The 22118-nt window shown below is 46.7% G+C and overlaps 1 protein-coding gene across 5 annotated transcripts in view; it reads right to left on the reverse strand.

The window, feature by feature from the left end:
- Window positions 1-1069: 1069 nt before the first annotated feature.
- Window positions 1070-22118, reverse strand: part of Uspl1 (ubiquitin specific peptidase like 1) — a 34323-nt gene continuing 13274 nt past the window's right edge. For 3 of the 5 annotated variants that reach the window (XM_076560968.1, XM_006979612.4, XM_076560969.1), the window contains 5 exons: window positions 18777-18890; window positions 15926-16055; window positions 12456-12581; window positions 6483-6640; window positions 1070-3064 (listed from right to left, as the gene is read on the reverse strand). In XM_076560968.1, coding sequence (XP_076417083.1) covers window positions 1257-3064; window positions 6483-6640; window positions 12456-12581; window positions 15926-16055; window positions 18777-18890 — 2336 coding nt within the window. In that variant the 3' untranslated portion in view covers window positions 1070-1256. The remainder of the gene's footprint in view (window positions 3065-6482; window positions 6641-12455; window positions 12582-15925; window positions 16056-18776; window positions 18891-22118) is intronic. The other 2 variants (XM_076560970.1, XM_015998265.3) reach the window with 1 other exon arrangement.

The following is a 22118-nucleotide window of genomic DNA, read 5'->3' on the forward strand; positions in this document are numbered from 1 at the left end:
AGACAGGGTTTCACTGTGGAGCCCTAGCTGTTCTGGAACTTGCTCTGTAGACCAGGCTGGTTTCGAACTCACAGAGATCCACCTGTCTCTACCTCCTAAGTGGTGGGATTAAAGGTGTGCGCCACCACCAAGAGCTGCTTTTGAACAACCACCTTTATCTGGAAACTGAGGTTGACTAGTCCAATACGTCTAACTTGATCCATCTAACTTAACAGGCATGTTCTGCTCATCTGTAAACTCCAACTTGTTACCTCACTCGTGGGCAGGCTGAGTTTTAAATGAATTAACACTTTACATATAATAGAATTTAGCTTGTAAGCACTACCACTCTCTTCGAAGCAGTAAGATTAGGGGGTGCCCCAGCAGGTACAGAAACTGCGTTGGGAAGAAAGATGGTATTTACGACAATCTAAACCTTAAGCACATCGTAGACTACTACTTCCTGTAACCCATCATACTGCTCACTTAACGTTGCTCCAAGTTCTAATGATGGGGCTTCCTGCCACCCTCTGTGAGGAGAGGACAGAAGATGGGTGGCACTGAGGGTCCCACCAGAAGCAGCAGGCTTGGGGTGATTGGAAGCAACTGTCAAGGCACTCACATGTGCATTCAACAACTTGTTTGTGTGAACTTGGGTTTTCCTGACCCAAATGTCCATGTTTTCAAAGGTCATTTTATCTCTCTGTGCATGTTTGTGTGGATACAGGTGCGTGGTCCAGAGGCCAGAGGCCAATGTCAGCCCACCCCACCTCATTCCTTGAGATGGAGTCTTCACTGCAGCTGGAGCTCACCACTCTGGCTCGACTGGCTGGCCAGCTCCTGGGATTCTCAGACCTGTGACGACAGGTGTGCAAAGCCAGGTCTGGCTTTTTACAGTGCTGGGAACCGAACCCAGGCTATGGCTTTATCAAAAGCCATCTTCTGAGGCCAGGACAATATGGCACCATCCCTGAAGTGGCCTTTGAAGGCTTTACCACCCGAGTCATCTCCCCACACCCCAACATCCATTTTAAAACCTGGAAATTTAATGCAGCCAAGTGTACAATCTACTACTCTGTGCTCACAAAACGAAACTGACAAAAACAAGGGTTTTAATTTGCAGCAGGTCCACGCTTCACAAGAACCAAAGGGAGAGCCCAGGAGCTTCCACCTTCCCCAAGGCTAGGACACAAGGCTGTGCGTGTCAGCCGGCACCACCCGTAGGTCATGTTCTCTTGCAGTAGTGGTCAGTGTTAAACTAAAACGTTAACAACAGCTCAGCAATTCTCAAACAGATATTCATCAAAATGAGGTAGATCTAATGTGTCATTCGTTAAAGAATTCAATGCTGAAGTAGGAAAAAAATCATCAAAAATATCAGTCTTCATGGGGCTCCCCAAGTTCAACGTTCTTACACAGGCACTGTCTGGGAGGGAAGGAAGCTCGGCTTCACACTGGTTTTTCTCGGGGCTGCAGTAGTTATGGTCCTGTGTCAGGTGGGTGCTCTGGGAAACAGCACTCAATTCATCAGGTGCTAGTGTGCTGTCCCCTATCTCCAAGGACCTCAGGTCAGGCCCCACACTTGCTGAGGGCTCTGACAGGGCCGTAGGCGACAGCAATTCTGCTAGAATCTCCTCCTGACTCTGGCCGTCACACGAGGCGCCACCGGGAGCAGCGGCGTACCCAGAATTGCTGTCCGCGAGGTCAATCTGATTCTGTAACTCATTCAACAGATCCTCTATGGACTCACAGTCATCTGGAGACCCACAATGGGACACTGGCTCTGAGTGGTCACTCACAGATGTCCCACGGTTCGGGGAAGATATGAGAGCAGCTAGTTTCTTCTTTTTTGCCTTTAATTTTTTAAGAAGTTTGAGCCGAAGCTTATGAACCTGATCTTCAGCTGCATCTCCACAGCTTGCTGGAGAGATGGCGCTTTCCCTGCCATGGGAACTGTGGGTGAGGGGGGCTGCCCGAGAGCTTTCCTGCCCCTTCAACAGGGGTGCCGAGGCCGTCCCAGCAGCATGGGGCACAGCAGCTGTGCTCCCTGAGGGGGGGGAGCTGCTGCCTGGAGACGGCTCGTCCACGGGCTTAGCCGTCCTCCTGGACGTCCTCCTCTTCGCCTTCCGGTTTATACTTTTCGTCTTATAGCCGTCATAATTATTGGCCCCTTTAACGGAGGGCTGCAGGTCAGTCACTGCTCTATTCTGAGCCAAAACACAGGGCGGCATGAACGCACCACCCCGGCTCAGCAGCCCCTTCACCCAGCTTCCCACGAAGGCTTTCTTCTGATCGTCTTTCCGAGGCTGAGTCTGTGGTGACCTGGCTGTTCCCGCAGCATTGGAAGGTGCTGCAGTTTCTCTCTTTCTCAGACTGGATGCCTGAGAGTTACCAGGCTGTGCGGGTTTTAGCCTCTCGGCTGTAAGTGGCAGCAACTGTGTCTGAGTGTCCTCAGCTGCCACGGACTTCAGTTCCTGAGCAGGAATAGGAACAGGGGCATCAGTCACAGGTTTAGGAACTACCGTGTGTCCTGCCTGCGCGGGTCCTGCCTGTGGGGCTGTGCTCACAGCTGTGCTCACAACTGGCGGGGTGACTAGCTGTCCTTCGCCCGGGCTAGACAGTAGGGAAGTCATCAGCGAGTCTCCTGGCGGCCAAGGAAGAGCTCCGCCCAGTCCTGCACTCGCCACCACAGGCTTCTCTTCTAACAGGCCATCTCTGGAGTCACTCTGAGAAACAGAGGCAGCTTCGAGCAAGCCTTTTGTTCCCGCAAGTACACTATCACCAGGAGCTACAGCTTGGACTTCTGGAAAAGTCTGAGGAGCAACTGGCATATGAGTGGGGTGGGCGACTGAGGCTTCTGAGGTGGCAGTCCCACCCACAGAACACAGTGCTGGCGAAGCTGGCTGCTCCTCACCTGACGCCTGCTGCGCTCTCGGCTCTGTGCGTGGAAGGCAGGCGGCTGGCTCAGCCGGTACCTGGGACTTTCTTTCCCAAACAACAATGTGCATCTCTGAGGCCGGCACCTCACATGTCCCGTGTCTTTTGGCACATGGACCCTTTAAGTCATCACACTCCAGCCAACTCCCTGGAAGTAAATAAAACACAAAGTCACAGGGGAGAGCCTCCCCGACACCGTGCCCCTTCCCCGCAGCTCCATCACCCCGCACCCACAGGAGGAGCGCCGTGAAGCACAGCCTTCTCCTCGCTCTCCTCTGTCAGGTGCTACTTTCCATTTGACCTCACAAGTTACAGGCTACCCAGTGCAGAAACCGGAAATTCAGGGAGGTCTGCTGGACAGCGTACACTCTTTAGTAAACACACACTAAATCACACTGGAATCACTTGGACTTCCGACCTGCCTAACACACTCAACATCAATCACAGAGTGAGTTGCTCCATGTACACAGCAAGTCTAAGGACCAGACACTGCAGCACTCTAGGGAACGGGCTCAGGGCTCATCACACCGCAGCTTGGGCACTGGCAGTCCTTTCCACTTGCACAATTTCAGGGTGTGGTAGGTGTGGCACGGTAGAGGACGTATGAAGGAGACAAACACAGACTAAGAGTAAGGAAGCAACTATTAAACTATTCCTTAAAGGAGAAGAAAAAAGGACACCTTAGAAAGATAGCTATTTTTTTTAAGGGAGCTAATGAATGCTGGCAGGGCTGGGAAAAATCTGGAACCCAGTATATTGCTGGAGGGATTATAAAATGCACAGAAATAATCTAGCCATTCAGAGAGTGCGCCTGAGTACACACCCAGAGAAGCGACACTGGGGCTTTAAGAGTCTGCCCATCAGTGCCCCAAACAGACAAACGGGGCCATTACTCAGCTTTAGAAAGGAAGGAGATTTGGCACAATGTGACAGGGATAAACCCTGAAAATGTGCTAAATAAAATAAGCCAGACACAAAAAAGCAAATCCTCTGGTTCCACCTGCATGAGGTGCCCAGAGCTGTAACATTCAGAGACACAAGGTAGCCCAGTGGCTACAAGAGCCAGGGGAAGTAAGATGGGGAACTGTGTCTGGTGAGCACAGCTTGGTTTAGTGATGAGCAGCAGCAGACCTGGGTGCTGGAGATGGATCTGTAGCACTGTATATGAAGTTAACGCCAAGGAGCCCTATAAGCTTAAAATGCTGAAATGGAGCATTTTATATTATGTCCATTTTGCTACAATAAAAAAAAAATTAAGCAAACAGAAACCATGGCTGGAAAGGAAAGAAAACAGACAAAGACAGCAGGGGTGGGGTGTTAAAGGGAGGTAGAGTCGTTCACATTTATTTACATTTTAGTTATGCCACAGGGTAATTTGAGAAACGCTAACAACTACAAGTCTGGATGAACAATAGCTTCTCAATAATTAATTAACAAGGGAATTGTGACAAAGTAAACACACGGCTCACTCCATCTACAGACAGATGCAGTGACCTGAGAAAGCATGGAGCCAAGTATCACATGCACTCTAACACGGTGGTGACAGCATTTTAGACATCACAGCTGCAGCAGTGGGGACCCCCAGCCCACAGCACTCTCTTACAGTGACAGAGGCTTGGAGACATCCTCACACAGCACACACAGAAGCACACTTCCCCCTCAAGCTAAAGGGCCCATTAAGAACTAATCTTCAAGAGCCAGGTGTGGTGGCACACATCTTTAATCCCAGCCTCTGAGACACAGAGGCGGCTGGATCTCTGAGTAGAAGGCCGGCCTGGTCTACAGAGTGAGATCCAGGACAGCCAGAGCTGTTACACAGAGAAACCCTGTCTCGGGGGGAGACAAAAAAGAAAAAGAACTAATTTTGAGAAACGGAAACAGGGAGGTTAAGAAAGGAGAAAGTCCTTTCTGCAGCTGAGCTTCGGACCAATTTAGATGCTTATGTATTGGTCAATTTCTAAGTTATCACAGTAGTAACTAAACAAATAGAGGCCTAAGGCCCAATAATTTTTTTTCTTTAAATCCCTCAAAGAGAAAAATTAAAACAAGATTAAAATACTACCAGTGAAGTGGACATGACCAGCAAGAGCTGGAGAGAGAGGCGAATGTGGGTTATAGGTAGGGAGAGACAGTCAAAGCACATTGTATACAGGTAAAATGTCACAAAGAACCCCACAGTTCTGCCTAAATAATATAGTGTGGGGACACATGTATGCATGTATAAGGAGACAGACAGTTACTGGAATGGCCAAAGTCTCCACCACTGCCAAGTGCCAGCAATGCTGGGGACAATCACAATTCCCTTTCACTGTTTGTGTGACTGGGAGATGGCAAATTTAGCCCCTTTAAAAGACAGCATCATAGTTTCTCACCACACAAAACTGCCATTTGATCTAGTAACCAAACTCCTTGGCATCTACACAAACTGAGTGCAAAGTCTGTAACTGTAGGTCCTGAAGCCGTCACTCATGTCTGTCTAAACATGGAAGCAATCAAGATGGTTCTTCTTTGTGTGTGTGTGTTTAGGAGGGCACAGGCCAGAAGACAACCTCAGGTGGCATTCCTTGGGCACTGTCCACCTTCACTTTGAAGACAAGGTCTCTCACTTGCTAAGGAGCTGGGCTGGCTGGCCAGCAAGCTACAGGGCTCTGCCTTTCCAGCTCTGGGATCGCAAGTGTGCACCACTGTGCCCTGCATTTTGTCTGTGGTTTGGGAACTAATACTCAGGTGCTCCTGCAGCATGGCAAGGAATCTGCCAACCGAGCCATTTCCCCAGCCCCAAGACGCACGCCTTCTCCTTAGGTGGTGAAAGTACCTAGGCTTCAGCATTCAGATACAACGGGATGTCACTGGAGAAACGCAGTGTTAAGCTTTGAAAAGACTTGGAAGAACACTAAATTCACATTACTAGGCAAAACCACTGCACTGGAAAAGGCTGCCCTGTGTATAATGGAAGCTATTTACCATTTTAGAAAGAGCCTGACCCCTAGGAGGAAGGCAATGGAACTGAGGAAGGGTGGAGGTGGAGGACAGTGGTGTTTCAGGAAACTACTCTGTGTGGTGCTACAATGGTGGATACATGTTGGCACAGCCACACACCTACCAATGCACACAGAAGGTGGACAATGCACCAAGGGTGGATCATGAGCCTTGGGGTAACAGTGCACTATTCTAGGTTTGCTGAATTAACATTCCATGCCAGTTAACATACACAGTAAAGACAGAAAAATAGCTAATACAAAAAAACTCAGTGGATGACCCACACATCAGGGGTACAAGTGTTCGTTAGAAAAAGACCAGGCTGGGAAGCATAGTGAGAAAAGTGTCTACATGAATAACCAATGAAGTAAGAAATACAAGTAAATAGGTAAATGCTACAGATCCATGGCATAGAGTTACGAAGGATACTCCAAAACACCACATTTAAAATAAAATTTAAAAAGGGGGAAGAGGAATTAAAGACAAAGATAAGAACAAAGTCCAGGGGAAGTCTGTCTTTACAACAATACAAAACCCAGGAGGCTCTATTTCCCACGCTCAGTATCATAAAACCTTCCAACACTTACCATCAGCATCTAAAATCCACGTTATAAAGTGGTTATTTGCTTGGTACTGTATCACAGATGTGACTTCATAAAGACTGCCTTCAAAACGAAATGCATAGTGCTGCAGATCCTTCCGAGGTAAGCCTTCCACGAAGTGCAGCATGAATACGGACGATGCTCTGTGGAAAAGAGGCACAAGTCAAACCAATTTCATGCCATGTGTCTGCCATTCAGGACCATCCAGTGGCACGCACGAGGCCGGCTGCACCAACTCTGCTCCGGCACCTCCCATGTGCGCCACAATCAGCCAGGAAAGGCGGCTCTAAGAAGCATGGGACGGACACCAAGCCCTTTGGAAGGGCACCCGCAGCAGCTAGACCTGTGCAGGGAGACTGGCAGGGCCTGCAGACAAAACTGGCCCTGCCAGCAGCTCGGAGCTCAAAGCCCCCTGCTGCGGAGCCAGGGTGGCAGGAGCCCAGCGCCCTCAGGGTTTTCTCTGGTTTCAGGTGCCTAATCAATCACTTCTGTTCAGAAGAAAGAGCAGTTAGTGGAAAAATCTCATGTCTAAGATAATTCAGACACTGAGTTGGCCAATTTCTCCCTCTTCTTAGGGAGTCAAGAGATCCGTTAAATTCAAATTTGCACTTAAGAAAAACTTAATTTGTCCTTAAGTGGAGGGAGAAGAAAATAAAATACACTAGTTGATTTATTATAAACTATAAGATGCTCAAAATTCAAAAGTACAATTTACTATTATAAACATGTCAAACTGGAAACAAACCTAGAGTCGGGCCTTAAATAACTAGATGTAACTAAGCTCTTGGGTTAAGAAATGGTGGATACCCTAATAGTTAATCCTAACATTTCAACAGAGGTCAAATCTACTTCCTTATCAGAATTTATTCAGCTGAAAATGAACTTGAATCAATGTCCAAACTGTAAGATTACTCAAACTGACAAGGAATGGCATGTGAATCATTCCCTGTCAATTATGCTGTTAGAGGTAATGAAGTCCTCAAAACTGAAAAACCTGAAAGTCCTCCAAACCATCAATATCACCACATTCTTTGTCCTGGTGGTGTTTGTATTGTTTTGGTTTTCCAGACAGGGTTTCTCTGTGTAACAGCCCTGGCTGTCCTGGAACTCTCTCTGTAGACCAGGTTGTCTCTGATCCACCTGCCTCTGCCTCCCAAGTGCTGGGACTAAAGGTGTACACCACCACTGTCCCTGGCTTGTGCTGGTTTTTAAAATCTGACTTAATTTACCAATTCCAAGATGTTGCTGACCATAAAATGTGCCAGTGAAGTATACATACTATCAACTGTTAGGATATGAAGTATGTGTCTTTCAGTGATCCACAGTAAAACAGAGATTCTCACAGCTGGACAGGCAGGCCATAGATTCGGACTCTCTATTACTAATAAATTATTTCAGTATTAAAGTCTTATATTCGGTTCCCTGAGCCTCACAGGTATGACACTTACCACTCCAAGTACCTTCTGAGGCTACTTACCTAAAACCTCGAGTCTATACTAGAAAACCTCTACGTCTGCACAGGAACATTTTAGGAAATATATATTTATTTATAAACATATATATATGAGAACAAGAGTAAATGACCCAATACACGTGAGAGCACCTGCCAGACTGCTTGCTTTTATACATTCTAAGGCTTCTGAAGCAGTAGCCGGTGAGTGAGTCAATGAGCCAAGATGGACCCACATTCACATTCTAGCTGAACGCAAGCAGAGGCCCCAGAAGCTGCTTTGAAATCACGCAGGACCGAAATGTCACTACACAGGAAGGGGAAAAAGAGAATGGCCAGGCTACACAAATTCTAAAGCAGCTGCCTGTGCAAGCCCCTTGCAAAGAGGCTGACCATGTGTCTCAGTTCTCCAGGGCTTAAAGCAGAGGGGCTGGATGAACATGTCACAATCTTGACAGGACGCCCTTCCACTTCAGCCACACAGGCGGGCGAACCCTCAGAGTGTCCTCCTTACCCCTGAGCTTACTCCCAGGCGCTGAGTGGGCTGCAGCGCTGAGTGCACCCCCACCCAGCTCTTCTCTCCCTCATCAGGGAAGCTCTAGAAGACAATTCCAACCCCCTGTGCTTTACCATGTCCAAGGTCATGAAATGTCTGGCCTCCACCACCAGACATTTCATCAGGCAGCGTCTGCTTTAAAAACGGCACAAGATGCCAGGCAGTGGTGGCACACGACTTTAATTCCAGCACTTGGGAGGCAGAGGCAGGCGGATCTCTGTGAGTTCGAGGCCAGCCTGGGCTACAGAGTGAGTTCCAGGAAAGGCGCCAAAACTACACAGAGAAACCCTGTCTGGAAAAAACAAAAAACAAACAAAACAAAAAAAGCGGCACAAGTTACAACCTCGGCATGTGTGTCCTCCACTCCTCGCTGCGTCTGGATCTCTAGACTGCAGTACCCTACAACTCCAAACCTCAGCTTGTCCCACCCAGCCTCTCAGGAACTCAGCCCTGCCTGCTTTGTTTTCAGGCTTCTTCCTACCCGACCCTACCCAGGACGTCAGTCACAGAGGATACTCAAATCTGAGGAGCGTCAGTTAGTTTAGGCTCTACTGTAACCATAGGAAACAGAATGGACCACCAACCCTGGAACTAGAGTCAATAGAAGACTGAGAGTCATCGGCATCTGGGTCACAGAGGTGCACCTCTCTTGGAAGGATGAACCGCAGGAATAGCACAGAGAATACATTCCCCTTGCCACCTAAGGACAGCAGGACTACCAATCCCTCCCCACCAGGACAGTCATATCTTATACTAAGAGCTGGATCACAAAGTCAATTTTCATCAGAATTTCTCTAATAACTCAAATCTTAGACAGTGCAAATTTAACAATTCCATATCTGTACTGCAGTAATGTCAATTTCAGGCAAAAACAAAGGTCTGTAAACATTATTTTTAAGCCATAGTTCACTTTGGGTTGTATCACCCCCATCTTTCAGACGCTAAGAAAACACCCGAGTCGAATCAGCTGGAACTCAAATGGTCAGAAGACAACCATCTTCAGCAAACCAAGTGCCCCACGAGGGACACGACTGTTGTCTGGAGCTGGTTCAGGAGCCTGAAGGCATTTCCTGCCCAGCTAGAGATTCAGTTAAGTGGACTCTCAGGCCACGGTGGCTGTGCCGCAATGCCAGAACTCTGGAGGGAGGTCGGGGCTTGAGTCTGAGGCCAGCCTGAGCTACATACACAAACCAGGTCAGCCTAAGCCACAAGGCAAACCCTGTCTCACCAGCCAAGAGACCCCGTCCCTGTCTCCAACAACCGGAACAACAACCAGCAAGGGCCTGAGATGACGGCACTCACCTACTACCTCAGCACTCAAGAGCCTGAGGCCAAGAGGACTAAGTTCCAAGGCTAGCCCTGACTACACAACTACAATCTGGACGCACAACAAAAAACAGCCGGAGTTGAACTGTAACGATCTTCTCAAACAGCAGCCTGGACCACGCATGCCCAGAGCAGACCACCTCCTGAGACAGTGCGAATGGTACAGCCTCATCTCAGTAAGGCAGGCAGTCAGTGCTCTCACCATCAGACCCAGGCTAGACCTCCTAAACAACTCACTGAGAGAGAAGTGGCGGAGCTGGACTCAGCAGGCATGTTTTACTGCCCGATTCCCGAGGGCTATGTATTACACATGTGGGTGATCTGAGACAGGCCCTGGGGGGACCGACATGAGATTTTAGAAGGATATAGAGCTGAATACAGTCTCATGATCAATTTATTTGTTTGATGGACTGACTGACCGACTGACCTACCTACCTATCTATGCTGGCTGGTCTGGAACTCACTTGTAGACCAAATCAAACTTGAACTCAGGAGACCTACCTGCCTCTCCTCCTGGGTACTGGCATCATCACATTCAGCTGATGAATGTCCTATTATCCCTAAGTTCTATTAAATACTAGCAAGTCAAGTTGTACTAATTTTGGAGCTAAACAGTCTTATACAAATACCTTGTCATTTAAAATTTAAGTGTAATTTTACATAAATTTAATTTACAGTTGAAGAAAATAGAAAATGTCCATATCATAAATCTGGCTTATTAACTAATCCACTGGAATTTAAAACACATTTTAAACTCAAACATGACTGTATGCAATGGTAACATTTGCTGATCAGAGCACGAATCTTTAAGTAAATAAAAGCAACATATTTATACAATTAAAAAGTGTATGTTGCAATGCAGTCACTTAGCAGATCAAACAACATAATACAGGAGTAAATCCTCAGCCCCCAGCCGGAGAGAAAGTCGATACGGCCATCAGATGTGATTACGAACACCAAGATGCCCAGGTAATCCCACAACAGGCAGCCATGTACCACTCACTGCTGCCTTTGCTGTCCTGGTCCCCAGGGTCCCCGGGCAAGGCAGCTGCTGCTCCTCCTCACTCTGCCTCCCTCAGAAGCCGCTGAGTGTCAGGAGTAGGGAAGGACAAAACAAGCTAAGGTCCTGAAGCCAGCAAGTATTTCCAAGACAGACAGGGAGCAAGGCGTGGTGGCGGGCACACACACACCTTTAATGCTAGCACTTGGGAGGCAGAGGCAGGCGGATCTCTGTGAGTGTGAGGCCAGCTGTCCACAGAGCGAGATCCAGAACAGCCAGGACTACACAGGGAAATGCTGTCTTGGGTGGGGTGGGGTGGGGTGGGGTCCACCAACAATAGTGCAAACTCAGTTCCGGTTTAGACGGGGTAAGCACTTACTCACAATGCGGGACGCGAAAACACTTGAGCAAAGTCGGGGCCACATCAGGCCCAGGGGCCCGAGGCCCGCAGCACTCCAGACAGAGAGCGGAAGCAGTGGACGCTAACCAGCACCTGCCAGGGGCGGCAGAGGGCGGCAACTCTGAGCAAGAGCGTCTAAAAGGAAACCAGCCGAGGTGGGAGTACAGAGTGCAGAGCAGCAGCCTCCTGAGCCGCAGGGCTGAAGGGAAGCCTGGAGGGGGTGAGGAGGCAGACGCCCACCTCAGCGCGGGCTACAGCACTATTACATTCCCGGAGAATCTAGTAATGCAATGAGAACAAGCCTTGAGGAATCTGAGGAACTGCTGCAGCTCTGAAGGCAGCAGAGGTTAATGTCACTGGTTGCTTCTTCCGTCAGATTACAGCTCACCCTTTACTGCAGCCAGCCTGAGCGGGAAGGCTCCAGAACACAGCCCCCTCACGGACGGGGTTGTTCACCGCCGAGAGCTGATGTCTAACACCTCCCTAGCCTCTACCCACCAGAGGAAGCAGTCACTTAGAACAAAGCCAACAGCTTGCAAATACAATGAAAACACTTGCTCAACCTCAGCGAAAAGCTTCTAAGATGATGAAGAATGAGCCGGCTGATATCTGGGAGAAGACAGACATTAAGACACACAAGGTGGAGCTGAGTGATGGGCTGAGTGGTTAGAGCACTGGCTGCTCTTGCAGAGGACCCGGGTTCAATTCTCAGCACCTACATGGCAGCTCACACCTGTCTGTAACTCCAGTGCCAGGGAATCCAACTCCCTCACTCAGACAGACATGCAGGCAAAGCACCAATGCATATAAAATAAAAATAAATTATATGCATATATGTATACATAGACACATAAGGCACCAGCATGACTCTGTTTATCTTAGTTCTTGAAATTCAAGAAAAATCCAGAACTCTAATGACTTTAGGCATTTCACAGAAGAGGAAAAAATTTAATACAACCAAAGCGCGCGCGCGCACACACACACACACACACACACACACTACAAGAGAGGGGCCGACCACCCCACAGCACCCCTATTGTGGTGCTCCCCCTGGTATAGCTTGTCTACCGGAGTTTTTTTAAATGATAAGCATTTGGCGGTTCATAAGGATGTGTTCACTCAAACTTCTGAAAGGTAGGTTGTAGTCACTATTCCCTTCCCAATACATAAAAACTGTAAATCCATCTTCACTACATCCTAAAAATTGTAAGTAAATTTAAACTCACCTTTCCAACACCATTTTTCTTATTTGTGATTTACTGTGGCAACTGTTACACGGACCAAAATGGGCAGCATTGAGTGGGTGCCACTCAGGAACAACGTTTGTAAAGGTGACCAGACTCTTCAAACACCTGCAAAAACAGGTACAACTTGAAGGCATTTGCTAAACTCATTTGTGTTAACTGAACTCGTTCAGCTGCTCGCTCGTGCTTGTTTCCCAGCATGTGTTAGTCCAATGATGGCCTGCCCTCTCTAGCTAAGCTGGAGACTGCAGACTCCACACTGACTGGTTTTCAGCTGGGAGGAGCACAGAGGGGTGGACGGCAGTTTCCCAGCACCAACGCCATTGACACTTTACTCCAGAAAGACCCGTGAGGCCCCACGGTGCACACTGCAGGTTTAGGGTCACTCCTGGTCTCTACATTCCAGGATCAGTCCACAGCTGCAGCAGCCAGTGTCTCTAAACACCGCGAGGGACCCCAAGAGGAAGAAGCATCAGAGGTTCTTGGTGAGCATCCCTCTCTAAGGCTGTCAAATGTCACACTCAGTGTATGCAGTGCAAACTAGACTAGCCATCACTGCCAACGAGAGGGTGCTATTTTCAAATCCGCACAACTTAACTTTCTTACTATTAGAAAAACGCCCTTGTAGAGCACTTCCGCTTCTACACAGGTGGCTCAAGCACTGGATTCACTTTAGCTTGAATCCTGACAGCATCAGTCAAGATGACCTTCAACGGTGTATAATGAATCCTAGTTGCATCAACTTTAAGAAAAATATTTTATTAAAACAAGTATCATACTGCCAAAGAAACATAAGCTTTTCTCCTCTAAATAACAAATAATATTGGCATATGGTACCTGAGCAAAGAAAGCACTGGCAGTTAACAATGACTGGTTTGCAGAAAAGCTAACCTTTTAAATGCAAAGCAACACACAGGTTGCTCTGTATGCCCAGACCTGTATGCCCAGACTATGCACCATTCTTTAAGACACGATTAATTAAAGACTCCTAGTTCTGAGATAGTAATAAGGACTTTGTCTCCATTAATGTTAATGTGACATTTCTGAGCACTCAGTGTGTGGACCATTAGGCACGGAACGTGGCACTCCCCTGCCAACCAACCCTCAAGAGGAAAGTGCTCCTCCAGCCTCTGCACAGACAATGAGAGGCAGACAAACTGGGTCTGCATCAGGACCACCAGCCTCTACAGACCAGTTTCTAGCCTCTCCAGGAAATAACTACTGAGTCAAATAAAAGCCTTACACTGGCACAAGGACTAGAGGCACCACATGAAAGGACTAGCTGAGAGCCTCTGTCCGAGCAAGTACAAGTGAGTATTTGTGACCTCACGTACACTGACTAAATGCCACTGCATCTTAGCTTTGACTCCGCAGTTGCTTTTATTTTTAGAATGAAAGAACACTCTAAAGAAACTTAAACAATCACTGTTTTTGTGTGTGTGGTTTTTCAGTCCAGGGTTTCTCTGTGTAACAGTCCTGGCATCCATTTTGTAGACCAGGCTGACCCAAAGCTCACAAGAGAGATCCGTCAGCCTCTACCTCCTGAGTGCAGGGATGAAAGGCATGTGCCACCACTGCCGGCTAACAACTACTTTTAAAGAAATAAAAACCAGATGCAAACCAAAGTGGCTGGTGGCTTCCCCTGCAGCTTTCTCTGAGCTCTGTGCAAGCGCTGTTCAAGCCCACTGACCATCTGCCAAAAGCCTGCACTGACTGCTGAGCCACCAGCCCTCTCCACTGAGTTCAGAACTACTCTCCTAAGCAACTAGTCATCTGAACTGGCCACAACAAAAACCGCTCCCAGAGGCTGGGGGAGCTTCTGGCACACAGAACACACTCAATGAAAAGCTGTCGAAGTGCTACCTGTGAATTCTAGAAAAGCTGTAATTAAGCTGATTTTAATCATCTGCTCTGTGTATATTATTAAAACACAGGTAGTGATTAGGGAGTTTAGCACAGTGAGCAAGGGAGCCATGGAGGCAAGAAACAAGTCCAGAGGTTTCCCGATTCTGCTACTGAGTTACTATGAGAAAACCAGACATTTGTACAAATCAGTGGAAACCCAGGAAGGGAACACTCGCTTGCTTACACACATACTTCAAGTCACAGTGTGAATTTTCACCCTTTCCTAGCAGTTGAGAGCAACTGATTAAAAAGTACACTCTGAGCCGGGCGGTGGTGGCGCACGCATTCGGGAGGCAGAGCCAGGCGGATCTCTGTGAGGTCAAGGCCAGCCTGGTCTACAGAGAGAGTTCCAGGAAAGGCACAAAACTACAGAGAAACCCTGTCTCGAAAAACCAGAGAAACCCTGTCTCGAAAAGAGAGAGAGAGAGAGAGAGAGAGAGGGAGGGAGGGAGGGAGGGAGGGAGGGAGGGAGGGAGGGAGGGAGGGAGGGAGGAGAGAGAGAGAGAGAGAGAGAGAGAGAGAGAGAGAGAGAGAGAGAGAGAGAGAGAGAGAAAGAAAGAAAGAAAGAAAGAAAGAAAGAAAGAAAGAAAGAAAGAAAGAAAGAAAGAAAGAAAGAAAGAAAGAAAGAAAGAAAGAAAGAAAGGGTTTCTCTGTGTATCCTGGCTGTCCTGGAACTTGCTCTGTAGCCCAGGCTGGCCTCGAACTCACAGAGATAGCACCTGCCTCTGCCTTCTGAGTACTAGGTTTAAGGGCTGGTAGGTCATCTTTTAATAGCCAGCTAGCAGCTTCCCTGGTCTGCTCAAGAGGGGGCATGTCAGATAAGTACCTACCCTCTCTGCTGCACTCCTGAACCAGAAAACAGAGGTAACCTCTGCTGGATGCTACCATCCACTAAGAGCAGCTCCATGACAGAGGCCTACAGCAAGCAAAAGCCTTATCTTTAACAGAAGGGTAAACAAAACAGTTCCAAGGACTTGTGAGCAGAAGGCCAGCTAAGGGCTTTCCAGAGCGTAAAGGGCGCTATTCTCATCTGTTTCTAACTTGCACTAAGGAAATTAGAGAACGCCTTTGCTTTGTTTTAGCTAACTCACAGTAGCAAGCCAACTATAGTACAGTCTTGTGTTGCAAACTGTTCCTTTAGCGTTAGTGGGCGGAGTTAAGATGTGGAAGCCAGCTGTGATCCATGCCTCCATTTGCAGGACTCAGAAGGCTGGGGCAAGAAAGTGGCAAATCTGAGGTCAGCCTGAGCTACTTAGCAAGACCCTATCTTAGAAAAAGAAAAAAGAGATGTGCTGGGCTCCAAGACAGGGGGACACAGCTTCTACTCTACACTCGGAATCCCAAGGCGGAAAGTCTCAAGTCTTGACTAACCTGGGCTACATGGCAAGTCCTGTCTGGGCTATCCTATAACCTTGCCTGGGGGTGGGGGGTGTATCAAGGGTGTAAGTCCCAAGACAGAGTACACTCACTAGAGGTGCAAAATGTGTTATTTAAATTACGCTATGAACCATTCAGCCGAAAGAATCCATTAAAAACCCCAAACTGACCTATTTTGATACTGGTGTCCACAATTGGAACATTCAAAATTCCAAGAAAAAGAGTATGTAAAGAGCTTCTCCACATGGGGGTCTAGTTTTAAGAGAGCAGGAAAAGCAAACACAGGACTTTCCATCTCACCTGCAGAAGAGAAAAGGAAAAGGAGAGATCAGAAGTTGCAACTGTCAACTGTACAGGGAAGGCAAATGGTCAACAGCCCTGCAAGTCTCCAGCACCTAGGTGTGAGCCCTGCCTGGCAGTCCGTCGGTTCCGGTGATCTGGAGGACGGTGGAACAACCTCCACACGCAGCCAGCATCAACTCAGCTCCCATGCTGGCCTCTTAGTTTGTAAATGTCATGAGAACCTAAGAACATATGACACCCATGCTGCCTTCCTTCTCAGAAGGGAAAGGCCTCGGAGCTATCACCCTGCACATGAAAACAAAAACCACTGAAAATCAGTGAAAACGCAGAGAAGCGCATCAGAATTGGTCATAACCATTCAAATACCACCTCTGTTCAGATCCACCAACTCTACAGTGGAACAGATTTGATATACAAGGGTAAAGGATCAATTCTGAACCTCCCCACTTATCTCAACCTTTAGTCTAATCCTTGAATAATTAAACTCCTGCCACTTTGACTAGAGATGGTAGGATTCTGCTGTCCTTAAACAAAACCAGAACCCTAAGTGCCAGCTTTGAGATGAAGGAGGCTGTGTAACAGGGGATCCCACCCTTACAGTGGTTTCCTTCTCATCCTCAGGGCTTCCAAGGTCCAGGAGACAAACTGCAGACTGCCTCCCGCCTCCTCCTTAGACCAAGCCTGCTCTCAGGGCCCTCTTCCCTAGCCTGGAACTACAGTTGCCCAAAACTTGCCAGCAACTGTTGTGAGGGAGGGACCGGAAGGTGGACAACAGGTTTCATTACTCCGGCGTGTGCTGCAAACACCTGCAACTGCAAAGGCTATTTGAACAGCGTCTTTGTGATAGGATCCCATTGCCTTTTTTTCTTTTTTTTTGAGACACGACCTCAGTATGTAGGCCTGGCTGTCCTAGAATTCACTATGTAAACCAGGCTGGCTTTGTAGACAGAGATCTGCCTGCCTCTGCCTCCCAAATGCTGGGATTAAAGACATGTATCATCATACCCGGCCATTGCTATTTTTATATAAAAATGTTAAGTCAAAATAATGTATTTCTTATAAAGAAAAAGAAAAATCCTCCTGCTAGAAATGGCAAGTGTATAGTTGTAGATCTTTAGTACACATTTGTGATTAAGTCACAGACTTTAAATTTCAACTCTGCTGTAACTAAATATTCACTAAGAAGGCAAACAATTTACAATTCACAACAGCATCAAATCTTCACATCTAACATATGTTCTAATATATATATATATATATATATATATATATATATATATATATATATACATTAATTAGATATATATTTTATTTTCATTTTGAGGTAGGATCTTACTATGTCATTATGGCTGTTCTCAACTCATTATGTAGACCTGCCTGGCCTCGAACTCACCTGCCTCTGCCTCCCAAGTGCCTCCAAATGACACTACACCTGACTTCTAATACATATTTAAAAACGTGGAGAAGTATTTTATGTCAATCTCTGTCACGTTAGTGTGTGTACACAGTGTATATGCACACAAAAGTGTATATATACACAAACACAAAGAGTTAATACAAATATGAAAGGGTAATAAAAGAAATTTCTTTCAAAAAACTGTGTGGCAGTGCACACTTCTAAGTCCAGCTACCTCAGAGGTCCAGGAAAAAGATTCATGAGTTCAAAGAAAGCTGGGCAATTAGTAAGACCCCACCTCAAAGAATAAAACCAAACCAAACCGAGATAAAAACACTAGTTTTCCTTTTCCTAACATTACAGACCTCGGAGAGACTGGACAGAGACTCACTTGCTCTTCTACTTACTTCCTCACTGCTCCCATTAAGGCCGACACCCACCCCTGTGCTCTTCATTAGTGAGAAAGAGCCCAGACGGCAGACTGAAGATGCCCGACACTTGTACCCGTCCTGCTATCACAGCACTGAAACACGGTCCCGGAGAGTTGGAACTCCCTCAGGAGTCGTGCGCTGGCAGGAGAAGGAGGCTGAGGCTCTGGTGTCTGACAGACAGGCGCTCGTCTCCCATGAAGAGAGCTCACACCACCTAACAACTTGCTATCCCACCCTGAGGAGAAACGCAAGCCCACACAAGGGTGGATCAGTGATGGGCAGGAGCACATCCTGTCCTCAAAAAAACCTAAAAAATTCACATCAGGACCTGAAGGTCGCTGGCCTGCTTTACCTGTTCCTCTTCTGGATGCTGAACAAACCTCTTTTCTTGGTTTTTCACTATTTCCTGTCAAAATGGCCTGTTGGGCATTGGTGGCTGAGCCTGGCCTGTTGGAGCTCCCAGGACCCAGACCAAGACCCTAACAATCCCGGTTACATGTGCATGATATAATAACGTATCCCTGACCCAAAACGGCACCACGATTCAGTCTTACATTATGCAGCTGGAGATTTAGTCTCAAAATTGAGAAGAGCCAACTATATACCAACTCTTTACCACACTTGACAGGAGTCTGGATTAGCTGCTGGAGGCAAGTAGCCAGGAGTGTTAGCCCTAGTGTTCACCCGTTTCTGAGAACTCAAGAGCTGACCAGCAGCCTGCACACTTAGAACAGGTGTAGGCAACAGCGATGGAACCAGTGGTAGATTCCTGAGTAAACTACCACTACCAGACTCACCCCCAGAAGACCCCATACCAAACACTACAACAATGCATTTCCTTATGCTGTACGTATTTCTACAGCGGATCAGTCAGGCTACACAATTACTTACCTAATGTGCATCTAAGCTTAGGCTGAAGTTTAAAAAAAATTTCTTCTCTAACTTCATTCAGACAGGTCTCTATCTCTGCAAGTATTTCTGACGTCAGTTTTTTACAATCTTCACCTTCAAAAAAAGCCAGAACATTATCATCTCATTAATGTATTTTTCCAGAAAAGAAACTGAGATAGTAATAAGAATGAAAGTTTATCAGTACATTTTGCAGAGACAAAACCCAAACACATTTTTTATTATGCCCGCCCTGCGATATGCCATCCATTCTGTTGACACCTGTCCTCAGGACAGCACCACCTGCCCTCACTACCTGGACCAAATCTCAAGGAAAGCCTGCTCAACAACAACAGAGGTAGTAATAACACACACGTTAGACCGATGAGAGCTTGACATGCCAGTGTGACTTTGGGAATCATTCCTACAGCTTCATCACACTCGAAAAAGCTTACATTCTCAAAGAAATGAGCATCAAGCAAGGCTCGTGTGATTTGTTTCTGGGAAGCAGAAGGAAGGAAGGAAAATATACAATACAGAACAATGCAGCCCACACAGTTAACAAGATAGGAAACTAATTATTCTGTATGTGGTTGATATAAACTAAAAGTAAAAATGTCAAATTCAAATTCTGCTCTTCTCAAATCATCAGAGAACTGTCACCTACTTGGCACCAAAGTTCATGCAGAAAAAAAAAGGGGGGGGGGGTGAGCTAAAGGCGACAATGCTTGTGAAAAACCATGAAACCCACAAATGACTGATGCATGAAAAAAATTCAGTCTCAAACTCAAATTTAAAAAAGTCTTACTTTACAAAATCCTAACTTCTAAATATTTTAGTCCCAAAGGTGGTTAAAGCATCTGAGATATATTTTTCCATATAAAAAGAGCAGCATATTCTTTTTTTCTTAAAGATTTATTTTATCTCTACAGGTGTATTCCTGATTGTATAGATGTGTATCACATGTGTGCAGGTAACTGTGGAGATCAGAAGAGGGTGTCAGATCCCCGGAACTAGAATCACAGGCAGATGAGAGCCACCATGAGTGCTGGGAACTGAACCCTGCAGAAGCAGCAGGTGGATCTTAACTGCTGTGGATCTCTCCAGCCCTGAAGCTATCTTCACCATTCTTTTGGAAAGCCACTCAGCAAAACGTCAATACACACGTTCAATGCCCTTCCAGGATACTAATCTGCACGGTTTTCAAAAGCTCCGTGGCTGTGGTCCTGTGAACTCATCATGGTAACCCACAGGGAAGCAATGCACAGCACCCACACAAACGACCGCTCGATCCTCCATCACACCTTGTAGTGTATTAACAAGAAAGAAAGCTTGCAACAATGGCAAGTCTGTCAAAGAATAAAAACAAACCAAAACCCCAAACAACCTATGTGCAAGCAAAATCAGATAAAAACACACAAAGAGACTTCAAAAATTTCCAAAAGGTGAGGAGTCTTGCTTTGACAGACAGGAGACACAAGAGCCATAATCTAAGTGTGGGCACAGGGAAGACCAGGTGACCACAGCAACCTGAAAAGGAACAGGGTTATGCAATGCTGGTGCCTGACAAAAGTGGCACCAGAAAGAGTCTGAAAAGAGAAAATGGGCTCTGACCTCATGCCATCCACAATTAAGAACTTGAGTATCCTGGGTCAGCAAGCTGTTTTAGCAGGTGACAGCACTCACTGCAAAGCTGACACTCTGAGCTCAATTCCAGGACCCACCAGATGACAGGAGAGACTGACTCCAGAGAGCTGATCTCTGGCCTCTGGCCTGAGCGCGCGCGCATGTGCGCGCGCGCGCACACGGACAGAGACACACACACACACACACACACACACACACACACACACACACACGAAATAAAAATGTATAAAAGAATTCAGCCAGACAGTGGTGGGGCATGCCTTTAATCCCAGAACTCAAGAGGCAGAGGCAGGTGGATCTCTGTGAGTTGTGGGCCAGCCTGGTCTAGAGTGAGATCCAGGACAGGCTCCAAAGCTACACAGAGAAACCCTGTCTCGAAAAACAAACAAACAAAAACAAAAACAAACAAAGCAATTCAATGTTAGAAAGTAGACTATGACTTCTCAAAGAACATAGTCAGTGAAGGACTTCCTAAATGAATAAAAGGAAAATTGTCCTTAAAAAGCCACAAACACTACGAGATTCTAAAAGAAAAATAAATACTTTCTTGTAAATCAAGACTTTCAAGTAAAAAAGGTCGGTACAATGGCTCAGAGAGTAAGGCCCTTGCTATCAAACTTGATGACCTGAGTTCAATCCCAAAGTCCCACATGGTGGAAGGAGAGAACAGACTCCTGCAAGCTGTCCTTTGATACACACACACACACACACACACACCAAATATGTATTTTTTTTCCGAGACAGGGTTTCCCTGTGTAGCACTGGCTGTCCTAGAACTCACTTTGTAGACGAGGCTGGCCTTGAACTCACAGAGATCTACCTGCCTCTGCCTCCTGAGTGCTGGGATTAAAGGCATAATATGCCACCACTGCCTGGCATAAAATATTTTCTAGTAAAATACAGGCTGTAAACTAGGAATCAGCAACACATCTGACATAAACTAGCAACAAAGACATAAGAAAACTCATCCAAACAAGAACAGGACAATCGACAGAACCAACAGGTATTCCACAGAAGGGTAGAGGGGAGGAAAGACCATGTCAATACATACACCAAGAGGCAACACATCAAGCTCTTCCAATTCTGAGAGAGGCAAAGCCAGTCTGAAGACCATTTTATGCACTAACAGCAAAACTAACTCTCGGTGTGAAAACATCCCAGAGAATACACGGATTGGGAAGTATCTGATACTGGAGTAGTATTGACACTGCCTACTGACAGCCGAGGAAACACACAACTGGCCTCTAGACCAGCAGGTCCCAACATCCCATTCCCAACCAACCAGACTGAAAGTACCTGGGAGAAAGAAAAACATCATCTGCACTAAACAAACAGACTTCCTGATCAGTATTGCACACACACTAATCAGTATTTGCATCGCATTTACATTGCGTTAGGAATAAGTAATGTAGAGATGGTTTAAAATGCATGGGATGGGCTTAGGGTAGAGCTCCGTCTTAGCATGTGCAAAGTCCTGGGACTGATCTCAGCATCACAAAGTAAAATAACGTTGAACATGATTTCAACATGGGCAGCAGGCCTAAGTAGGTCAACCCTAAGTGCATTAAAATGTAAAGTATATGGGGCAACATGCACTCACATTATACAAACATGATGCCATTTCTCACAGAGGACCCTGGTATTGCAGGAAGTCCTAGAGCTAAGCTTCCATAGACACCAAGGGAAGACTGTTCCGAT

This window comes from Peromyscus maniculatus, chromosome 23 (assembly GCF_049852395.1).
Source record: "Peromyscus maniculatus bairdii isolate BWxNUB_F1_BW_parent chromosome 23, HU_Pman_BW_mat_3.1, whole genome shotgun sequence".
NCBI lineage: Eukaryota > Metazoa > Chordata > Mammalia > Rodentia > Cricetidae > Peromyscus > Peromyscus maniculatus.